At 46.7% G+C, this 16042-nt stretch overlaps 1 protein-coding gene across 1 annotated transcript in view; it reads right to left on the bottom strand.

Moving 5' to 3' along the window:
- The window catches only part of LOC135904548 (uncharacterized), a 302521-nt gene that overhangs the window by 81818 nt on the left and 204661 nt on the right, over positions 1–16042 (bottom strand). Inside the window, exon 16 of the mRNA XM_070534610.1 lies at positions 1848–1996. Coding sequence (XP_070390711.1) covers positions 1848–1996 — 149 coding nt within the window. The remainder of the gene's footprint in view (positions 1–1847; positions 1997–16042) is intronic.

Consider the following 16042-nt stretch of genomic DNA (forward strand, 5'->3'; position numbering starts at 1 on the left):
ATGACATACATACATGCATTGGGTGCACATTGAAGAACACCAGCTGATCAGAATTAATTCTGAGTCCCCTATTACTGCGTACCTCATAATCAAATCGTGGTTTTGGCACGTAAAACCTCAGAATTTTAATCACCAACTAGCCCGTCCGTACCTATTAATTTACATTAAGTTTATTCAGTATACAGTTTCTGAAGCAGGCGAAATCGGCAACAGCAAAGCCCTAAAAAAGTTTGTACGACCTAAAGACAGTCTGTTGATAGCCAGTCTGCTTTTCAAGTTTGCGGATTGCAAATATATTATGAATGCGTGCCGTAACCCCCTCCCCCCCCCCCCTTATCCATACCCCTCTTCGCGATATTTTTACGAATTTTATATCTCCCAGGTTGACGGGTATGCTCGATGAAAATTATGATGATTTCATTGGCGTACCGTTCGAAACGGGGCGCCGAAAAGTAATCACCTATCCTACTTGATCAAATTAGGTTTTACTACACTTGTCGGAATACAGCCTTTTGGCTATCTTTCGTTGACATTTTCTTGTGATTCAAACCTATATCTATATATTGTACCTCCGTCTGTGACGACTAAGGCTCAATCGATCTCTTCCCTGCTTTTCTTCCACCAATACTTTAAATGTCTGCTGCTTACCTCGACCGCTCATCGGTTAATCCTCCCGTCTGCTTCAGTGAATCCTGGCGCTTCTGGAGGTGAACGTTTCCTACAATTCTTGCTGGGTGAATATCTTGGATTTCTATTACGTTGTGCTGAGTCATCTCCGGACTTTTACTGCAGGAGGCGCATGTCTCATCCCATTGCGAATACTTGATCAACTGTGTTTTTCTCCCAAGGCCGCTAGCTCAGACTTAAGTAGCAAGGCCACAAATAGCAAATCTCTGCCATAATCCATAAATTTTTCCTCCTGACTACTTTCTTGCCTTAATTGTCAACCACGTGTACTTCTTTCTTTCCATCTTTTGGTTTCAATTGATCCCCTCTGTTTCTCTCACTTTCTATTTGATAATGTGGGATTGCGTATTTGCACTTTGAGTCACCATGTACTTGGTTGGCAACTTTCCTGACCTCTTCCTCCATTTCTTGTCAACACGTTTGAGGTACATATATAATATGGACAATCTTTCTCAAAACTAATTTTCATCTGCGTTTCTCTGACTTCAAAAGGGACCAAACCCATGTCATCTTGCACTGCATCATTTCGAAAACTCGGTGCACCAAATGACATATTCGCCCTTGTTTCACCTCCAACCCCGACAAGATGTTTATTTTACAGAATGGCAACCTTCACACTTTGTGGGACACTCTTCGATGGCCGCTTCGAGAACCGCCTCCCGTGGTGCGCGATACTTGATACTTCTCGATACTCACGATACTTCTCGAGCACTACGCGACAAGGTGAGTGGCCGTTTGGCGTCCGCCGTTCTGCGAGTTTTCACGAGCCGCGCACGCGCTGCACGCGAGGAGTGTGGTCGGCGTCTCTGCTGAATTCGAGCGGCGCAGCGCTGCTGCATGCGTCGTGGAATTATACGTCGAACACGGCTTCTCAGTGGAGTTCTTGACCATTATTAAAATTGAATAAATGCTGCGGTTTTACGTGATGACATGATTTGAGTCACGCCGTAGTGGAGGACTGAGGATTAGTTCCAAGGACCTGCGGTTCTCTTACGTGGGCTCAATACACGGTGCACGGATGATTTCGCTGCCAACGAAATGCGGCCGGCGCGGCCGGGACTCGATCCCGCGACCTCGTGTTCAGCAGTGCAACATCGAAGCCGCTATAGGCGATCACGGAGGATCATCCTCGATCGTACAAACGGCGCACGATGGCTCACCTGCTTGGCGGAGATGACGTATCTGTGTGTGGCCGTCATCATGATGGTGCGTGGCAGGCCCCCAGAGAAGCTGCCGGAGTCGTGCACAGTGGCCATGATCACCTGGTTGCCCATAGGGTCGCGACCCGCATTCACTGTCATCTCCAGCCCTGCGATGGGGGTGGAAAGCGCGGCGAGGTTTCCACAGTCGCCGAACACCGCTCGCTTCGCAGCACTTCTCGGCTGCACAATTCCTGCATAGACCCCGAGAACCGTGGCCGGCTGGTCGCTCGCGAGCGACGCGTTCTCGCGCGATCCTCGACTCGGAAACGTGTTCCCACTCCAGCAAGTGGCGCCGACCCTCGACTGAAGAAGACGGTACGCGCGCTTCTCGAGATGGTTTTGCCGGAGAGCGTTAACGAAGCGCAGAGACCACTTCTGCCGAAGGGCAGTGGCAGCATCCGCATTCGGGATCGACGAATGGAGGAACGTTCTACAATACAAGGGAAGTGCTGCTATCAGTCATGAATTAGCATGGGCTGTCAATAAATGTGTCAAAGTTTCGTAACTGTATTGCATGGTGCTGCACTCTCCATTTGAATGTATATAGGTGGTAGGATGAAACTTTGTGCACTATGTAGTGAGTTATTACAGGACTACTAAATCTCCATGTATCATACGGACATTCGCATCGCCTTTTTGAAATAAAGGTAACTGATAAGCGGCCCAAACAGATACGCAAGTTAATTATTGGGCGATAACTTTGTGAGAAGGGAGAAACCGTTTTTTCGCTATTGCCAGCGGAACACGACACTCCGAACATCCCGTCAAACATGCTCGTGCCTTCAGCAAAGTCGCCACACGTGGCGAATACGCAGCGCATTGTAGTGAAAGGAAGGCACGTCGAGTGCTTACGCGCCGCTGTATGTTTGTGTTCTTTTTTTTTACTTGCCACCACTGGACAGAAATGGCAACAACAAATAGCGCGCATAGATATCTACACCATGAATTAAGGGGCTAAACAAGTGCCAAAGTATCACCGCCCATATACGCCAAAAGCTTTTACGCTATAGGATAGTTCTTGACACTTCCAGCCGATCCTGATTCTCGACATATCATTATTGAAGGGCGACCGGCTAATGGCAAAGAGCGCTTACAAACGAATGGCTTTGTGAACTCTGCAAAAGCTTTGTGAATTCGCCATCACAATTGGCGAGAATTTTGCCCTTAGCGTGAGTAAATCCTAGCGAAAGAGCGTTTGGTGGTTACGGGCCCAGATGTAAGAAAATGGCGCATATAAAAAACCCATTTATTTCTCACATTTGTCCTTTCGGCACTGGCTAAGGTAGGGAGCGCCATTAAAAAAAAAAACAAAAACAACCAGTGCCCTTCCACTCTGCGAAAGAGGATGACCAGCGAAGCTGTGTTTGTGCGCCCCTAAATTACGAACTGCACCTCCGCCGCGGGTCGGCCCGGCATTACACTATCTTCAGTATCGGCCCACGTATGGGGAGTTTTGCGTCTACACATGGCCGCGATCCTGGGGGAACTAGCCCTTAAAAAAGCTTTCTGTGTCTCCGTATTCATACGTCGAAGCCTTTCCCGTTGTTTGACTCTTTTCATGTGGCCTCGTGCAACAAGTTCCACCATTCTCCTCTTTATTCGTCGCATGCCGAGGTGTGCGTTTGAGAGTGCACCTTCACACTGAGCTGCTGCCGCATCGATGGTGATGATTACTGCTGTTAGAGGGGAACCCAAGTTGCGAATCCGTTGTTTAACTCGCGGTCGCTTTTCTGTCACTCTCATTCGCCAAGCTTGATGTATTTGAATTACTCAGTCTCAATTTCGAGCTCTCTGGCGGTGTTAACCGCAGTTGATAAGGATAGAAAAGGACTGTATTGTTCCATATTATTACGAAGGAAAAGCTAGGCCATCAGTAATTTCATAACTAATCGATGCGCTTTCGTACAACGCTGCCGAGTGGGCTATGAGGTACGGCCGTTATTCGCCCGGTTGTGTTTACTTTCGCTGAAATTCGGTTGCCGCAGCCAAAGGTCGAGTGCGCGACCTCGGCCTTCACAGCAGCAAGCCACTGGCACTGAGCCGCTAAGGAAGGGCGAGGCGTCAAACATATTGAAGTGCCATGCTGGAGCGCAGTGCATTAGTCTCGATGGTTAATGCTGTAAAGTCGCCAGAAGGTCGCATTCTCTAGGTGAAAGCATACTTGGCAATTGTGCTGTGGAAGCACCTGAGCATCCTGCTTCTATAGAGCTAGCTGTGCTTCGTGTTCAGCCTTCTCTTTCCGTTCAATGGGGGCCTGTAATGCTCAAATGTATCATTTCCGTCACACTTGCCAACTCGTTCACGATCGGCTCAGAGAGAGAGAGAGATAGGAGAAAATTGTTCAAGAAATGGCAGAGGTTGCTGCCCCTTGGCCTGCTACTATCTGCCGGGATAAAGGGAAGGCTAGAGAAAGAGCGGTGGCGATGTGGACAGAACTACGTGAATAGTTTCTCGCATACCATATTACATACCATATTTTGGTTACAGAATAAGATAAGCGATGACTTTATATTTCCTTCTCGTTATAAAGTTGTTCGCAAGGACCGGGCTACTTGGGATGGTGGCGTAGCAGTTCTCCTGAAAGACTCTATTGATTGTGTTGTCGTTCATGACGACCCAGATCTCGAATGTGTTTGCATGAAATTATCTTGCTAGGGTGATTATTTTATACTTTATGCATGCTATAGGCCACCATGCGCTTCGCTTGACTACTTAATTCCACTACAGAGCCATATGTGCCCATTTCAAAACAATAAGGTCTTTTTTTTTTGGTTGGAGACTTTAATCTGCCGGGTATGAACTGGGACCATTGCCAAAGATGTAATGAATCTAACAGCAGTGCGGATATCATGTTTGATATCATGCTCACGCATGATGCCATTCAAATTGGCAGTGAACCCACTCGTGTGCAAGGCTGTTCATCCTCTGTATTGGACTTGGTCTTCATAAACCGTGATTATCCTGTGCATAACGCATTCATTGAGGAAGGCCTCTCAGACCATCACCTAGTTAGTGTTGCACTACCTCTTGTTACGAATGCTTCTCGTAACGAAAAAGCCAGCCACTCGCGCTCTTTTAAAGATTATTCTCGGGCCGCGTATACTTTAATTACACATTACATGGAAACATGCTTATCCGATTTTGATGATAGCAATGAGGTCAGCGACCTGTGGCCGCGCTTCACTCAGATATGCCTATACTGCATAAATGCCTTTGTGCCAACAAAGCGCAACAAAGTGCATAAACGCACTCCTTGGATGACGCGCAAGATTATTCATCTTAAACGAAAAATAGAACGCGCAAAAAAGTTAACCGCCACTCTTGTGTTATCCAAACGCTAAAAAAAATAACTTTAATGTGTGGTACATGAATCAAAAGACTGGTACTTTAACACGACGTTGCCGAGTTTTTTTAAATGTGACCCCAGTAAGTTTTGGAATTACATCAGCGAGGGAAAGAAAGCTGTTACAGAAAGAATCGGTTGATGGGAACATAGTTACAGGTTCGTACGATATTGCGCAGAAATTCAACCACTATTTCCACAGTGTATTCTCTGAATCAAATTTAGCTGTGACGAGAAACACGACGCATTTTCAACCCTCGGACACTAACTTTATTAGCTACCATGGTGTATTCTTTCTAGAATTGAATACTTAAAAATCACATGCGCCTGAGAATTTACCGAATGTCTTTCTTCGGCGCTATGTTGAAATCATTGCGAAGTATCTTGTTGTGCTCTTTTGTAAATCCCTGTTGTCATCAAAATTTCCATCGGACTGGAAGACCGCTCGAGTTATTCCCGTCTTTAAGAAAGGTGACCGCTTACTTATACAAAACTACCGTCCTACATCTTTAACTTCTGCATGCTTAAAATGCAGGAGCACATCATTGCAAAATATAAACAGTTCTTTGAACAACACTCCGTAATAAGAAACTTGCAGAATGGTTTTAGAAAAGGGTACTTGACAGTGACACAGTTAGTTACATTAGTCCATGCTTTTGCAAAGACGTTAGATAATAATGGTCAAATTGATGCCGTATTTATGGATTTTAGCAAAGCGTTTCATACAGTTAGTCATTTAAAACTAGTACAAAAACTAAAAGAAATTAACCTTCCCGATATTTTCATTTCCTGGATTGCCGATTATCTAACCAACAGAGTGCAGTTTGTTTCAGTTGATGGGAGCGACTCGGATTGTCTTCCAGTCACCTCACGAGTACCCCAGAGAAGTGTCCTGGGGCAATTGCTATTTCAGCTCTATATTAAATATTGTTACCGTCATTACACCAGAAACACAAATTCGATTGTATGCAAATGACAGTGTGTTATTTCGTCCAATTACGTGCGCGGAAGATCAACACGAACTTATCGCGAGTCTAGATAATGTGCTTGATTGGTGCAGTGAATTTTCTATAACTGTTAACACAGGGAAAAAGAAACTTTTTATTCAAATAACCCATAAAAAGAACCCATTAAGCCATACTTACCAACTAGGCTCATCAACACTAATACAGGTTCATTGTTATAAGTATTTAGGTGTAACGATAACTAACGATCTTACCTGGAACTTGCATATAGAAAACATGCTCGTCTGCATTCCGTAAGCTATATGCTTTCAAAAGCATAAGCTTAGATATGCCCCCCTAAAAATTAAACTCCTAACATAATACACCTACATCAGACCGAAACTAGAATATGCATCTATAATTTGGGACCCTTTTACTAAAGAAAACATTAATAAACTTGAAAGAATTCAAAGAAACGCTGTCAGGTTTATTTATTCAAAATTTAGAATAACGGATTCTCCTGCCGATCTTATGGCGACTAACAATATTGAAACACTTGAAGATCGAAGAAGTAAACCTCGCCTTTACTTTCTTCGTTTGCTATTGAATCGTAAACTCGCAATAGACTCCTCCCTATACTTATCTCCCCTCTCCACCCGACATACCCGACAGCATCACACGCAGTCACTAACGCCATATTTTGCGAAAAATAACTGCTATAAATTTTCTTTTTTCCCACGTACCATAGCTGAATGGAACCGTCTTACAACTTCGTCGTGTTTTAATAACACTTTTTTTTCCTTCCGCCACCTGTACTGTCTTGTGTTCCCCATTCTTATTCCTGTTGTACAGTTACTATGTAGTGCCTGTCTTGCTTGGACCCTGTTGTCGTCTGCGGTATGTAATAAATAAAGAAAATATTAAATTGTTCATCGCAATTTACAAGCTCTCTTTGGCTTTTACCGCCTGCGACTGCGCACCTGCCTTCTATAAGAGCAAACTATTACCAAAAGTAAGTCACCCCTGTCAAGAGAAACCTTCAGGAACGTGACAGGAACTGGCAGGAACGCGGAATGATTTCTGCTCCATGGTTACGTTATGCGGAATCTGAAGCGAGGTGCAACTGAATGTTTCGGGGACAGTGAGGATGCCACAAAGAAGTTCCATTAGAAGCAGAATGTCCGTGCGAATGTGTCGGCATCACTGTTATAGCAGTTACGACAAAGTAATAGTGGCATAACAAAAAAAAAACAAAAAAACACAATCTTGCTGTTACTGAAATGGAGGTGGTATGTACTTATATACTTTCTAAACCTATTCTACGATGGCGCTGTTGGATATACAGGTGCCATTTAAGACCACCGGTTCATGTTTAAGTTCACAAAGACAGTCTGAGGAAATATGTTGGAGAATTCTGTTTTCTTGATATCAGATAAATAAAACTGAGACAGCGCACACCTCGCATTGTGACGCTTTTATTGTGAGCAGAAAAAGTTAAGGTGGCATCAAAGTGTTCATCAACATCAATTGCCTCAACAACATCAGAGATATAGGTCGCCAGAAACGTCAATTACCGGGCTGGTTGGCACGAGGGTTTCTGCAATCGGGAGCGCTACACTGGCGTAAAAAGAAGCAGAGGACATGCACAGCAACGACGCTCACTTGCAACTGAGGTTTACTAAAAAAAAAAAAGGAAATATTCCGCCACGAGCAATAACACGCATACGTTGGCAGTGCTTTCCTTTTTTTAACGAATAAAGAAAATTATAAAAAGGAGGGGGGGCGGCACTAAGGAGGTGAGGAGGCGAATGCGAAACCTTGGTTTTATCTTTCTTAACTTGCTGACACTGGTGGCAGCGTGGCCGTCACAAGCGAGCGCATCTCACGTTCGTATGTTCATATTCTGTTTCTTTCGGTACCACTTTAACGAGTCCCTGAAACGGTTCGGACAAATTTTGTAGACGTGTAGGGTATGGCTAAAGTTAATCATTCGCACCAGGCAAGTACCCAAGGTGGGCCCGGGTGCGCCGGACCCCCCTCCCCCCCCCCCCCCGCCCCCCTCCCGAAATTAAGTGGCATTCCCACTCCTCTGCCCATGCACGCCACCACTCCTCGCACACATTCCTAAAGCGCCGCCAAATCAAGCTTGAGACTTGACAGCCATTCGGCGGTCAACATTTTCCTGCCTTTTTCACTCCTTTTGGAAGGCGGTAGTTATCGGCATGTCCTGGGGTGTGAAGGCCAGTTTTCTCATCGATTTGGTGCCAGCGCGATTAACTCGAGATGCGCTCAGTTGTCACCACCTATTCAACGCTCACGCACATTGCTGTTGCTTCGTTAGTTCAACCTTCTTTGCTTAGCCTCATCGAGGGACCAGGAAATGGATTCGGTTCGTAGTCAGCTGGTCTGTATGCACGAGAAACGAGTTGTGGCCGGAGAAAACGCCACTTGCTTTTAACTCTTCCTTTTGCTTCACTATTTACTGGTGCGACGGCTCGCCACGACGTTGGCAGATCCTCGGAATCATATACCCGCGATATGGGTCAGACAAGGTAGAAAATAAAATAATGCTAAACAGCGTCCATCATCAGACACTGCAATAACCGTTAAACCCATGGGCGATATGAGTGTCACCCGTTACCTTCTCTGGCTTTTCCCTAATTGTACTGCACGTTTCGTGCAAAACTGGCAACTGCAAACAAGAGTCGGAAGGAGTTGAGAAATTAAGCGATCTGCTAAGGGAGAGAGCTAAAGCAACAGCCAAGCAGGAGGAAAAAGCGAAAATTAACAAATTTAACCGTTGTTTGTGAAAATATTTATGGATCAACGTCTTTCATTTAAAGAGGAAGTAGAGACACGCTGCCGGAAGTGGAGAATGATTCTGTGTGTTTCGAATAACGCCTATACAGTTATCAGTCGAGCCGCCTCACGTAGCCTTTTCTGTGCTGTGCTAATGTAGGTGATTTTCTAACCTTCTGCGGTGGGCGCAGTACCTCTAGAACCGCAGCATCCTGTGCTCTACGCAATTGTACGGAACTGGCGACCACGTATCGTTACGCAACTTCCCGAATAACAATACGAGTCGGTTTTGGCACTTGGTATAGCAAACGAGGGATCCTGAAGAATTGTGATTGTTCCGCAAATATATATTTCTTTATAATTATTCCAGACCTAATTCAAAAACTCTACTAGAAATCTTTATTTCAGATTTTCGCTTGTTTACTTGCTCTTGGCAGTGTTATTCCTGCGCTTCTTTCCTGCGCGAGTCCATTTGATGTGGTTCCTCATTTGTCAAGTAAAGGAGACGTGTATCTCACAGGTACGCCTGTGAGATACAACTTATTTAATTTCTGTTTTGCGGGTTTACGCGTCTTTATGGCGAACGGCAGGCTTTATTCACGTTTGTACTAGTAAAGGTACCCTCCCCCCCTCATTTTCATAGAAAAGTTACTTTGCTTTGCCCCCCCGCGAAAAAATATCCTGGGTCCGTTCCTGATTCTCACAACGATTTGTGTGAAGCGCCTCATAATAAGCGAGCTACAGACGATTACGAGTTACCTTCCTCCACAGTCATGCATTTTCCCCTCAACTTGTTCGCCGAGTGATCGGCGCTAAGCTCCGCCCTCACTGGCTCTGCGTCATGATGGCGCGTCGTGTCGTCGACTTCCGGTTCTCTAGGAGCGAGCGCGCGAAGCCTCTCAACTCTCCGCCAGCTGCTTGGCAGTCGACTCCAAGCGAGTGCGATCGCAGCAACGTGAGTTGCGAGCATTCTGTCGCAGCGCCTAACGTGTCTGGTATTCCGGTAACCACAGGCGAGCTGGGCGTTTCAACGGATGGCTGGAGGCATAAACTCACGCTGATGAAGGAACTTTAGCGTAGACGTACGTGAGCGGCCTGATAGGTCTGCACGGTCCAGTCACTTATTGGCGCAGCTCTTGACCAGCCCAACAAAGAGCTAATATTGCTCTAACCAAGTGTAAAAGATTTTAAACATATACAAAAAACAACGTGTTAACGATTGCATTTCTGCGAAAAATTTACGCCAGCAGCAAGGAAGACTACATTTCGTTACTGCTACTGTGTGTGGTTGAGCTCTGTGCCACAAGGTGACTGCACCGTGAAGATCATTCACATTTGCGCTTGCGATCAACCCCTGAAACGCCACGGTCAAACGGACAGGCCCTAGCTATCCCCTTGCGCTTGCGTTTACCCGAATACCGGACTCGCGAAGCGCTATTGCGGTAGTAATCCTCCGCTGTAAAGTGATGGCCGCAAACGCGCAAATCCTGGCGCTGATCGGATAGCGGCAGTCCGATGCGCTGCAGCCAATCCGCTCTTCTGCTGCCTTGCAGAGGGACACGATGTCGCAGCCAGTCGCTACGTTTGCAGCCCACAACGCAACAAAGTCGAATCATGGTGCTCGTGAAAAGACTCAGACCGACTCTGACAGCGGAGCTCTCGTCAAAATGGAGCATGTTGTAACACAAGCAGACGACGCTTGCTGTGTGCCAGAAGTGCTTACGTGTAGCGAGAAATTGTTCTTGTGCATTCTCTTTATGTTACTTTCTTTTTATAGAAACAAATTACCTACATTTCAACTATTACGAACAACATTCGTTCGCCATAAAATTGGAAAAATTATCGATGACGCGCCCTGGGCAGTCAATCGGATAGCTCACCCTACTAACGTCATTAGGGTGAATGACTTCAAATGGGTAGGGGCAGCTTAAAATTCAGCCGAGCGATGTGTTGCGATCGGCAGCGATGTACCTTCTTAAAACCTTATAATAAGTTACACGCTTTAGGCGGAGCACTTAGATGCGTCAATTAATGATCAAAAGGACCTACGTTAGCGACTCGATACGTTTGTGCAAAATCGTCAAAATAGGTTCAGGGTCCCTTTAACCATCGCCGTTGCGCAAGAAAATCCAGGTCACCGGGAGTCAGAGAGGTTGACCGAAATAACATTCGGACTGCTGCGTTGGTGTGGCCGAGACTATAAAAATCAGGAAGACTCCATAGCAAGGGTATAGGCAGAATATAGGCTCAACAGTTGCAGAACATCCACAAGTAGAACAGTAGCGTGTTCAGTGTCTTGTGAGCTGACTAATCCTGAGGTGGGTATTCAATAGGAATCTTTTCAGACGTTTAGACTAATCACCCAGTAAAGCGCGATCAACTTGCGTCTCAAGTCGTAGGCTGCAGCAGAAAATACCACAATGGTCTCCTTGAAACAGCGGATGTTCATAACGAGTCGACGGCGCTTGGCACATATTTCGAGATCACGTGCTTCTATGAAATACACCCGAACGGGCACACGCACGTACATCATACAAGTGGCGCCTCTGTTCTCTCATGCACACGTTTACAACCACCGCATTCCGTGCACATCGGAAGCAGACGTGCAGTTCTTGCCGTATCGAAAGCAGCATACGGACGCGCGAGTCTCCGCGCGCATTTCGCAACCATGCCGAAGAAAGGGCGCGTGCTTTGCGAAGCCTGAGTCGGTCTCCCACCGTCTTTCGCAGATGTTAACACAAGCGTGAAACATGACCCTTCAAACACAGCGACACTGCCTGTGTGCACATATTGAGGATTTTTCACCGGAAATTGAGATCGAGTTTCAGCAATACGTAAGCGTGCAGCGAGAATAGTAAGGAAGCGCGAGTGCGGAGGTATGCGTGTGCGCATGCGTCAAGTGCTCCCACTAGCTGATGGGTGCGGTGCAGCTGGCAGCATAAACCGCGCCTGTCTTGGTGTCGCTAAGCCACACATGTCCTCGCCCACTCACTATACTTCCAAGGCTCGGGGCACTCGTCGAATGCGGTTTCCGGTTCTCGAAGCTCCGCCGCCAAATCGAAGTCCATGGAATAGCAGACGGTGTGAAGTACGTACGTGTACGCGACCTTCCACCTGGTGGAAACCGGAGAGAGACAAAAGAGGGGCATGTGTGAAAATGGCTGGAGCTTTGGGCTGCATGATCACCGTACGCTGAACTGTGTGACAGAGGAATATAGTCTGCGTAACCCTGCGCCTCGGAGATGGGCGACTGCCAATCCCGGCATGGGTCAAGAGAATACCCGCCTCGCACGAGTTAGTCTGCAGTTTTCTTTCTTCCTACCTTGTACTAGAAGAGTGTAGGGAATGGCTCTGAGCAAGCGAAGCGTCGAAGCAAGGTGCTTCTTTCCTGACTTCACTTCTGTGCTACGGGATGGGATTATCGCTTTTACTACAGTGAATGAGCGCTGCCATACGTGTAAGCAGGAAATGCGGCGGGTGCTAACGTAGACATTATGTTAATTATGAAACGTAGGAAGAAACCGTGCATCCGTGTGATCCCAACCTAGGTAGGGCTAATTAGACATAGCTGAAGTGGACGTGGAGGAGCCCGAACGGCGAGACTAGAAATGAAATAGACTTCATACTCTGCGCTAACCCTGGCGTCATACAAGATGTGGACGTGCTCGGCAAGGTGCGCTGCAGTAACCACAGGATGGTAAGAACTCCAATTAGCCTAGACCTGAGGACGGAAAGGAAGAAATTGGTACATAAGAAGCCGATCAATGAGTTAGCGGTAAGAGGGAAAATAGAGGAATTCCAGATCAAGCTACAGAACAGGTATGCAGCTTTAACTCAGGAAGAGGACCTTAGTGTTGAAGCAATGAACGACAATATTGTGGGCGTCATTAAGGAGTGTGCAATGGAAGTCGGTGGTAACTCCGTTAGGCAGGATACCAGCAAACTATCGCAGGAGACGAAAGATCTGATCAAGAAACGCCAATGTATGAAAGCATCTAACCCTACAGCTAGAATAGAACTTGCAGAACTTTCGAAGTTAATCAACAAGCGTAAGAGAGCTGACATAAGGAAGTATAATATGGATAGAATTGAACATGCTCTCAGGAACGGAGGAAGCCTAAAAACAGTGAAGAAACTAGGAATTGGCAAGAATCAGATGTATGCGTTAAGAGACAAAGCCGGCAATATCATTACTAATATGGATGAGATAGTTCAAGTGGCTGAGGAGTTCTATAGAGATTTATACAGTACCAGTGGCATCCACGACGATAATGGAAGAGAAAATATTCTAGAGGAATTCGAAATCCCGAAGGTAACGCCGGAAGAAGTAAAGAAAGCCTTAGGAGATATGCAAAGGGGGAAGGCAGCTGGGGAGGATCAGGTAACAGCAGATTTGTTGAAGGATGATGGACAGATTGTTCTAGAGAAACTGGCCACCCTGTATACGCAATGCCTCATGACCTCGAGCGTACCGAAATCTTGGAAGAACGCTAACATAATCCTAATCCATAAGAAAGAGGACGCCAAAGACTTGAAAAATTATAGACCGATCAGCTTACTGTCCGTTGCCTACGAAGTATTTACTAAGGTAATTGCAAATAGAATCAGGAACACCTTAGTCTTCTGCCAACCAAAGGACCAGGCAGGATTCCGTAGAGGCTACTCAACAATAGACCATATTCACACTATCAATCAAGTGATAGAGAAATGTGCAGAATATAACCAACCCTTATATATAGCTTTCATTCATTACGAGAAAGCGTTTGATTCAGTCGGAACCTCAGCAGTCATGGAGGCATTACGGAATCAGGGTGTAGATGAGCCATATGTAAAAATACTGGAAGATATCTATAGCGGCTCCACAGCCACCGTAGTCCTCCACAAAGAAAGCAGCAAAATCCCAATAAAGAAAGGCGTCAGACAGGGAGATACGATCTCTCCAATGCTATTCAACGCATGTTTACAGGAGGTATTCAGAGACATGGAATGGGAAGAATTGGGGATGAAAGAAAAGGATAAAAGTATGATGATGATGATGATGATGATGATGATGATGATGATGTAACAATTAGCAACTGAGCACACTCAAAGCGAAACATAGAAAAGTCGCCCACTGTGAATCATGCAATCAAACGGAGAGTAGCAAAATATGAATACTAAAAACAAAAGCACGTGCAGGCAGAACGCACTGTATTCCGAACACATTCCCGCTACACTTCTTGTCGCTTTAATGAGTAAGACGGTAATTGCGGACGTTTGGCGTTGCCGTAAGCAAACTTCACGCAATTCGCGTACTTTAGGAAGCTGAGCTCAAGAGCATAGGTCAGTCAGATGTTTGAGGCCGTTATAGGTCCCCGCTGCGAATTGAACGCGCCTTCTCTTTGCACACGGCCTTCTCCCATTAGCGCTCGCGTGCCGTGTTAGAGTGTGCTGGTTGCACGCGCGCTCTTCTTCGTTGTTCACTTGAGAACGTGAGAGGAAAATGTTGCGAGCGAAACTATTTCTGGTGATAACTTGTTGCACCGTGCAGTAGTTCTCCTCGCCTCGCCGAGCCCTCGCTGTGCTGCACACGTCGGCGGAGACTCCTGGAGAAGGGACACAATGCGATCGCGTGCGGGGGCTTTGGCGAGAGCAGCTACTGATGTGCGCAATAACTCTGTGTGCCAATGCATTTCTCAAGAAGGGGATCGAAGCACAGCACGGTCGAAGTAAGCCTAGAATCATCTTACGCACTGTGTGATAACGCACGCGGGCGAAACGAAGGCGACAAAATCACTGGGGCGCCTTTCTTACGGCGTTTCAACTTGTTTTCCGTTCCTTCTATTTCGTTTTTCTGTGTGTTACATGCAATAGCAACTTATCTAATTGACAACATATCTCATTGTTCAGCAAGCGCAGACACGCAGATACGTGGCCTTCTGCTTGATGGGACGCTAGCAAATCTGTCACTAAGCTCGTCCCTGTAATACCTTCGGGTTACTGATAAAACAAGTTGAGTGGAAGAGTTAATGCCCTTAGAGTGTAGTACTCTCCAAATCGACTTCCTGCCCCTCCCTCCTTTCAACCTCCATTGCAATGAATAACAGACACTGAGCCTGTTAAGGGCGTGAAGACGCAGGACTAATCTTTCGGAACCTCGCAGATAAGAGGGCCGAAGCGACGCCCAAGGTATCCGTCGCTTTATCGCTGGAGCGCGTGCGTAATTGAGCGAGGCCTGACTGCGGCCTGACCCAGTTCGGCAGCTCTGCGTCCCCAGACGGCGACGCGACGCCAACACATCTGCTGGCTGACACTGCCGTCGACACATTCGAGGTAAACGACCTCAGCGGAGCCGCCGTCGCACTTCTTTACGGTCTCATCCGAGCGGAACAGGAACGCGGTTTCTCAACGAGCTTTCCCTGCACACCCGGCCGCATCGTGTCGGGTCACGTTTGCAAGCGTTCAAGCACGCAGCCCCGCAGACCACAGTGTGCTCGACATTTTCATCGGGCACCAGCGTATGCCATTTAGTCCCGACACGATGTTTGCGACCCGGAAACATGAAGCTCAAACACGTTGTCAAGAGCTGCGCGAATAGGTACCGGTCACACGAATGGACAGCACGATCCCAGCTTGCACTGTTCTTGCCAATAGAAAAGCGCTAACTGCACGGTCGAGACGTCTTAATCAAAGAAACCATTGCCTGTACCCGCTGAGCAACTAGTTCACTCCGCCATCACACCTTTGGTAATGCGCTCGTTCACCGCCGGCGCTCCGGAGCGTACGAGCGCACATTATTGGGCCAATGGCCGTGATTGCATTTGAACCGACGGTGACCCTCTCAGCAGCAGGATGTCTTTGATCCGAATAACAATGCGGGTAAACCGACACTTGTCCACAGCTGTAGCAGCAAGCTTTAATAGAGGCGGAGTTTGGCAACCTTCCATCGTACCGTAAACCTCTCGATGTTCGAAATAATCGAATTTGCACCATATTTGAGAAGAGCCTGTGATACGCGAAAAATTCTTCCGTCTAGCTGCATTTAGGGTCCGCGAAATATTTCCAACTACCGGGGTGGAATGAGCGTG

The sequence above is a fragment of the Dermacentor albipictus genome, chromosome 2, assembly GCF_038994185.2.
Source record: "Dermacentor albipictus isolate Rhodes 1998 colony chromosome 2, USDA_Dalb.pri_finalv2, whole genome shotgun sequence".
NCBI lineage: Eukaryota > Metazoa > Arthropoda > Arachnida > Ixodida > Ixodidae > Dermacentor > Dermacentor albipictus.